This window comes from Barbus barbus, assembly GCF_936440315.1.
Source record: "Barbus barbus genome assembly, chromosome: 23".
NCBI lineage: Eukaryota > Metazoa > Chordata > Actinopteri > Cypriniformes > Cyprinidae > Barbus > Barbus barbus.
The window spans coordinates 6,320,477-6,328,538 of record NC_136751.1 but is presented as its reverse complement, the minus strand read 5'-3'; the positions used below and the strand labels follow the sequence as shown (position 1 = coordinate 6,328,538).

The 8,062-nt window shown below is 40.3% G+C and overlaps 1 protein-coding gene across 1 annotated transcript; it reads right to left on the bottom strand.

Annotated features, from left to right (window-relative positions):
• Positions 1-1,522: 1,522 nt before the first annotated feature.
• Positions 1,523-8,022, bottom strand: grk7b (G protein-coupled receptor kinase 7b; the record flags this gene model as incomplete). The annotated part of the gene is made up of 4 exons (XM_079373818.1): positions 1,523-1,972; positions 3,048-3,319; positions 6,158-6,595; positions 7,423-8,022. 4 exons carry the CDS (start codon positions 8,020-8,022, stop codon positions 1,642-1,644), a joined length of 1,641 nt encoding a protein of 546 aa, XP_079229944.1. The 3' UTR covers positions 1,523-1,641.
• Between the last annotated feature and the right edge of the window lie 40 nt (positions 8,023-8,062).

Below are 8,062 nucleotides of genomic sequence, written 5' to 3'. Positions count from 1 at the left end.
GTGTCACGCAGTGTGGGAACATTCACAAATACACAATCTTCCAATTCAGGGTAACACAGGCCAGGCAGGAACAAATGTAGCACATAGACGACTAGGAAAAGAATGACATTCAAGACCGGACACCAGACACTAGGAAACACAGGGCTTAAGTAGTAAGGACTAAACGAGGACAAATAATTAAGCACAGGTGGGACTAATGGAACTAAATGGGGACAGGAACAGGAAGGACCAAATATGGGCAAGTAACACAGGAGAAACTGGGTCACATGGGACACAAAGGGAACAAAACACAACAACACAGTTCATGAACGTGACATTACCCCCCCCCCCCCTTACAGGAAGGCGCGTCCCGCGCCGTAACAATTCTGCCGGGAAGTGGGGGTGGGCGCCCTGGAGCACTGAGCTTGGGGCGCCGTGGCGGGACAGGGAGTCCAGGGGGCCATGGCCGAACAGGGAGCTTAGGGTGCCATGGCGGGTCAGCCTCTATGCCCTTGGCCTCAGCCCACGTGCCGGCCCCTATGGCCAGACCCCTTTAGCCCCCAAAAAAATTCCTTGGTAGAAATTAGGGGTGTACCGGCCTGGATGGGTTCTGGGACGGATTCAGAGGCAAGGATGAGGGCTGAGAACAGTCTTTTTCTCCTCATTCTCCTCGTTTGGTTAGGGGTTAATAAGGCGGCCGGCGGGCTTGAGTTTGCAGCGGACGACGGGCTTGACTGGGGGCAATAGTATTTGGCCCCGATTCAGAACAGAGAGTTGAGTGGCGTCGTCAGGTGCCGTCGTCTTGGCCAGCCCTCAGAACTCCCGGGCGTACTCCATGAATGCATGAATGATCTCTGGAACAGGAAGGACCAAATATGGGCGAGAAACTGGGTCACAGGGAACACAAAGGGAACAAAACACAACAACACAGTTTATAAACGTGACACACAGGCATTAAAGACCTTAATATTTATTATTAATGTCTAATAAAAATATTAAATTTTATATTTATTGTTTTCAGCGTATTTAGAATTTCACTTTGGCCATTTCTGCATATAAGGGGGGGGCGGGGCAAATAACAGAGCGTACAGATAAATATCAACATGATATTTTGATATTATTATTATTATATACTGTATATATTACTATTTTGATATTAATATTATTATTTTTATTATCTGTGTCTTGTCTTGTCACTGTCATTCTGTCGCACTGTGGAGATTCTGTCATCAAAACAAATTCCTTGTATGCGCAAACATACCTGGCAATAAAGCTAATTCTGATTCTGATGATTACTTCATAATAAATTATATTATCAATATAACAATTACAGGGAAATGTAACTGAAAAATTTACATTATTTTAAAAAATATTAATGTCTTTTAAAATCTGATAAGACTGAGGAAACAGCTCATGAATGTGCAGATGCGTCAACAGAACAAAATTTTAATTTTCCATATAAATGCTCATTAAAAGCACTTGGTATTAAAAGAAATGAATACTAAAATAATATTATTTATTATTATTATAGCAATAAACTATCAAAGTTAAAAAATGTGATTATACGGGAAAATCTCCTTAAAAAAAAAAAAAGGACAAATACATAAATAAATAATAATAAAAAAAAACTAATGTTTTGTTATGCAAGATGTTCTTGTTCGATCACAGAAGAGTGCAAGATTTGGATTTTTGCTCATCATCATCATCTAGTCCCACTTTCTTCCTGTTTGGGTCGTTAAGCTCATCAAAGAGGCCGCTGTCAATCATCTCCTGTTGCCATGGAATTGGCACGGCTCCTGTGCTGAATCCTTTAAAAAACTTCTTATCATTGGCATCAAATTTAACGCCTTTAACCTCAGAGAAGTCCCGAATGTCGCCCGTGTCTTTAGCGTACACAACGTTGGGTTTGGGCACCCATGGAGGTGCAATAAGCCCCGCCTCTAGTCGAGGGATGTTGATGGATTTGAAGAACTCATGTTTTCGAGGGTCATCTCTGAGGGTAAAAAACAGATATGAATAAATATATGGTTACTGCATGACATTTACTCACAATTAAAGGAATAATTCAGCCATATTACTATCACATCACACCAAAACTGTATGCTGCATACTGTTTAAAAAAAAAAACGTTTGCCGATGTTTCCATTAAATTATGCAAAATTTGTTTCCAAATTTTAGATGTTCTAAGAATTTTTTGTGCTTTCTTCTTTTTTCCTTCTCTTGGAACTTTTGAAGGACAACAGCATTATGATAAATAGACCAAAATCATTACATCCTGGCACTCTTTGCCTTTGTCACACCTTTCAAATCAAATGCACCAGTTTTGCAGTTGGGCATCGATAATATCAAACATCATTGGTTTTTGCAGGTCTTGTGACTAAAGGTCTTGACATCAAACCTAATGGACCTTCAGCACAGTACTGGACTTGAGAGCTAAAGACTATCAGTGAACACTAACTTACATTTTTTATTTAGTATATTAAATATTTATGATTTTATGCTGTTTTTGGCCATTCTTGACAAATTTGACAGAAGCTGCACAAAGAGGTCTTTAAAAAAATTCTCATTATGTGTACCATGGAAAAAATAACAGCACATAGGTTTGGATCAACATAGGGGTGAATAATGACAGAATGTTCACTTTTGGGTGAAACGGTTACTTTAATAGGATTGAAATCAAATTTTAATGGGTTGAAATGGTTTCAGCAACTGACTTTGAGAACAGTATTATATGTTAATATGTAATTTAAACCTATGAGCAATGAAGCTGGTATTGAATCTGTTGGTGTCTTCACCCACAGAATGAAAAACCCAAAGATATTATGTTTTAACATTCATGCTTTGCTCTATCCAAACCCAGTGCTGAGGCTCCAACTGAGTGCTCTCAGTGAGAAACGGTCTGTTTCTTCAATTTGCTGCCACACTGGCTTGATTTTGCTGACAGAGTAAAGCTTCTGTTCCTATGTTGGCATACAGAGGGCAGAGTTGGACTGACCACGTCCTAATAATGACCTGGAGTGGAAACAGTGTGTCCTCTTGCCATGAAACACAAAAACGCTGCCACTTACTTGCAGCCAAGGCGGTCTTCAATGTTCTTTTTCAGAAAAAGACAGATGATGTCCATTGAGGGAACGTCAAAATTTTTGTGTTCAAATTTGCACTCGTCTTCTAGAGTTCTCCTTACTATCTCTTCTTTAGTAACCTTCTCTTTGTGACCTCTAAAAGGCAGACGGCCGGCCACCATCTCATAGATGCTACAGCCCAAGGCCCACCAGTCTACTGACGTACGATATGGTTCCTGCTTCAGGATCTCTGGCGCCATGTACCCTTTGGTGCCAGCCTACGATGGAAAAGACAACAAGAGGGGTTATGAGAAAATCATTCAGCCTTCTTGAAGCCACCTGAAAAAGCATTTCAAATCATATTTAAAGACATCTATCATGGTACAAACTCTTTGAACTTTTCATCATCCTCCCTAAAATCCTATTTTAGAAGAGACAAAAACAATCCTTCGCCATTTCACCAGTATGTGTCTCCAGGGACTCAAGTCAAACCATTTGAGGCACACTGCTCTTTTGAAGAAGGGCATGCTGTTCCAAACTAGATCAATGCCAGCTTTGCGTATTACTGTGATTAGCATTAGCGAGGGCTTATTTAAGGTCTTGGGGTACCCCTGGATGTCTGAAATATTAGTCAAAAATGAAAAAGTCATTTTTTTCTTAATAGAGCTCAATTTTTTCTCATTTTACCACTTGGAAAAATTAGTTAAAGGGACAGTTCACCCCAAAATGAAAATTAATCCATGACTGACTCACCCTCAAGCCTTTCTAGGTGTATATGACTGTCTTCTTTTTCAGACAAATACAATCTGAGTTATTTAAAAAAAAAAAAATGTTCTGGCTCTTCCAAGCTTTATAATGGCAGTAAATGGGGTTTAAGATTTCAAGGCCAAAAACCTGCATCCATCCATCATAAAAAGTGCTCCACATGGCTCTGGGGGGTTAATAAAGGCCTTCTGAAGTGAAGTGTGTTTGTGTAAGAAAAATATCCTTATTAGAAACTTTATAAATTGTAATATCTAGCTTCTGCTAACTGTTCACAAGAGAATGGCATTACAGCGGATGATGTAGGTAGCGTAAGCTCCGGTAAGAATATACTAGTCTTGTGACAACCAAGTTTTGTTTAAAGCAAAGAAAAAACAGGTTTCTCTTGGTTTATATCGAAATCCTCTGACATGAATGGTGTTTTGTTTTGCTCTCTCCTTTGAGCTTCTGCGTTCAATACTAGCGAGTTCATCCCCGTATTCGCCTACATTCTATGTTATCTGCTGGAACACCACTCTCTAGTGAACACTCGTACGACAGTAAGAGAAAGCTAGAGATTATGGTTTATAAAGTTTTAAATATGGGTATTTTTCTTACTTAACATCAGTTCACTTCCAAAGACTTTTATTAACCCCCAGGAGCCGTGTGGAGCACTTTTTATGATGTATGGACGCAGTTTTTTGGCCTTCAAAATCTTAAACCCCATTCACTGCCATTATTAAGCAGGGAAGAGCCAGGACATTTTTAAATATAACTCTGATTGTATTTGTCTGAAAGAAATAAGTCATATACACCTAGGATGGCTTGAGGGCGAGTAAATCTTGGGGTAATGTTAATTTTTGGGTGAATTATCCCTTTAATTGTTGGAAGTCATTCTAAGGTATTATCCATGACATGACAGTGCAGATACAGTTCAAATGATACTGAACATAGTCATTATAATTTGGTAGATTTAAATAGTATCTAATACAATTAATTGTTAAAATAAAACACAGTTTGTGCATGTTTTATAGAGAGTTGCTCCAGCGAGTTGTATCTGTGGCAATGCATTTTGCAGTACCACTATGATATCTGGCAACTGAAAGCCGGAAGCTATAACACACTCTCATACCATTATTTTTTACTATTGAATTGCAATTTTTCGCAATTGTATTGCAGTCTATCATGCATGTGTTCAGGAGGGCCTTTACACCTGGTCTTTTCGTGACCAGATAACGTGATGTGGAGTATGTGATTTCGGACACAGTCTTCACATTTTCAAACTGTTCCTAATTAAAAACCTGATTCAACTCATCAGCTCATTAGTAGAGACTTAACAGATGGATCAAATAAAGGAAACCTTCAAAATGTTTACTGCTGCTATAACTGAGGCCAGATGTTAGTAGCTGTGCAGGTAAACCTCACTTCCTTGACCTCAAGATCTCTTCAGTCCTTGTTAGAGTGCCCGCCTCGCATGCCAATTGATGCTGGTTCAAATTCTGCTCGGAGCCATGTGAGTAAAACCAGATACACTTGACTACCTCCAGGAACAGGGTTGGGAAACATTGCTTTAGGCCAGGGGTAGCTGACCCAGCTCCTGGAGAGCTACAATCCTGAAGTTCTCAGCTCCAATCCAAACAAACACACCTGAACCAGCTAGTCATTGTCTCAAGGGTTACTTGAAAATGACCGGCAGTTGTGTTAAAGCAGGGTTGGAACTGATGTCTATGGCTGCATCTTCTACTTCTCTACTATACAGTAGGTGAAAAACAGTACGTGACAAAAGAAGAATTTTCTGAATTTTGCCCACAGAGTAGGCAAAATGTACCCGGATGACCTACTACCTCCGGCATATGATGGACACTTTACTATCCCATGTGGCCATGAGGCCTTATGAATGGCAGTGACGTGACAACTGAAGCTGGTAGGTCATGTAACAATGACAACATAGTGAATGTAGTACATTCAGATACATACACATATTCATACTATATAGAATGCACTCTTTTTGAGGTTGAGAAATAATTATCTAATCATAAAAGTATGATTTTGGGTGCAGCCCCAGTAAAGAAGGCTATCTAGGAACAGGGTTAGCTATACCTGATTTAAGATTATCAGTAAGTGTCAAAAACTTGCAGGGTATTAGTAAGTAGCATTTAATTGTAAGGCTTTGCCCACACAATTATTATTGAGGGTAAGAGTGGAACTTTTTGGGACTCGGGTGTTCAGCAGCTGCCTTGTCTAGTGTCCACATACTGGATATCTATTGGGTTCAGATCTCAAAGTTTTTAATCTACCAGCCCAGATTGTTACCTACTAGTCTACACCATAATCACCAACATCATAAAAAGCTTGTCTTATGTTACTGTTCTTACCTTTTGAGTGATGGTTTTCCCGTTTGGAAGCTCCACAGCTAGACCCAAGTCTGACAACCTGCACTGGCCTTGACTGTCCAGTAGGACGTTCTCTGGCTTCATGTCCCGGTACACAATATCCATGGCATGTAGGTGCAGGATACCAGTGATGATTTGAGCTGTGTAGTGAATTATGCGCTCCATCTCAAAGCCAATCTCCCCAGTGTGGTAGATGTGGTACTTCAGATCCCCTCCATTCATCAGAGTCATGACCAGACACAGGTGGGTCGTCGTGTCAAATGCGTAGGCCAGGTTCACCAGAAACAGGCTGTTCACCTTCTCCAAGATTGTTTTCTCCAGCAGAGCCATCTTTTCACCTCCTTTTTTCTTCAGACGTTTCTTGTCTAGCTTCTTGCAGGCATACATCTGGCCCGTGTGTTTGACCTGAACAGCACACACCTAGAGAGAAATTTAAATAACATTCAGAAGAGGAACTCTTTATGCTGTTTTGAAATGGAAAGATGGGCTAGATTTGGGGAGAATTCTACATTTTGTAGAATTCCATTGATTATGTGCACTAAATATTATGTCCAAGGTGGTGCCCAGATGGTGCATTAGAGGGGATTTTATTCCATTTGGCATTTGTATTCCACTGCTCATCAAAGGATTTCCAACTCAGTTGAAACATTGCATATTGTGTTTAGTTTTGTCTTAAAGGTGAAGTGTAGAATTTCTGCCTATATAGCATCTGAAAAATAGTGACCCTATCTTCCTTGAAAAACAGATAGTCTTGCCCCAAACTCACACCACAGGTTGAGCTAGAACCTGCCATGTTGTTCCACTGAAACTAACAGAGCAATGTTTGATAGTGCCACTGTTGGTAAAATCAACTTGTGAATGGCTTACTCATTACACTGGGATAAGAGGATTTTGCAATATGCATAACAGGACAACAAAACGACACTATGTATTTTCTAAATGCACATTCTTGGTCATATTCTGTACAACACATCAGTACATGTTAGTCCACAGAAAAAGTGAAAAAGAACGTAGTTTGCCTTACCAAAAGGATTACAGAAAGCAAGTAACAAAACCAAAATGAACCTATTGAAGACATGAATGTAAGTAACTATAGTTAAACTGACCAATAATTCAGAGACCACTCCAATTATACAATGCTCCGCAGCTAAGACAACCGACAACAACTAAAACAACTTCTATTCTTTTTTCAAATAAGGTTCCTCTGTACATTTGTTTGTGACTGGGTAGGAGGTGCAACTACTCACCTCTCCAAATCCTCCTTTCCCCAAAGTTCTGAACTCATAGAAATATTTATCAGAGATTGGCTGCTTCTCGAATTGCTTCCACTGCACAAATCTATCAAAGAAAGGGCTGGTCTGATACTCAATGAAAGGTTTTCCTCTTAGAAACTCCTGTGTGGCGTCTTTAACCTGTCCCATCATCACCTCCTCAAAGTCCTTCTCAGAGACAACTTTACACTTTTCTGCCATGTCCTCGGTCAGAAAAGCCATGAAACTCTTGGAGTCAGCTTTGCAGAATTTGTTAATGATATTCTGCCTGGCTTTGTCTTTAGCACCGGCCTCTGCCAAATTCCAGTCATTCAGCTCATCCAGAAACTCTGCAGCGGCTAGGTATTCTTGACTGGAGGCTAAAAGGAACCGTCGGAAGCATGTTTTCCCAATGGGCTGCTTCTCACAGATGTCCTCAAAGTCCTTGGGAATATTTACACGCACCTCTGTACAATTCTCAAGTTGGGGAAGAATTAGGCTACGCCTTCGTTTCCTCATCTCTTTGTCGTCTAGACTCTGTGCTTTCAGGTAGGCTGTGTTGGCCACCAGGTTGTCCAGTCCACCCATGTCGCACATGGCTGTGGCGAGGTGAAGGATCAACTATGTGACACTGCAG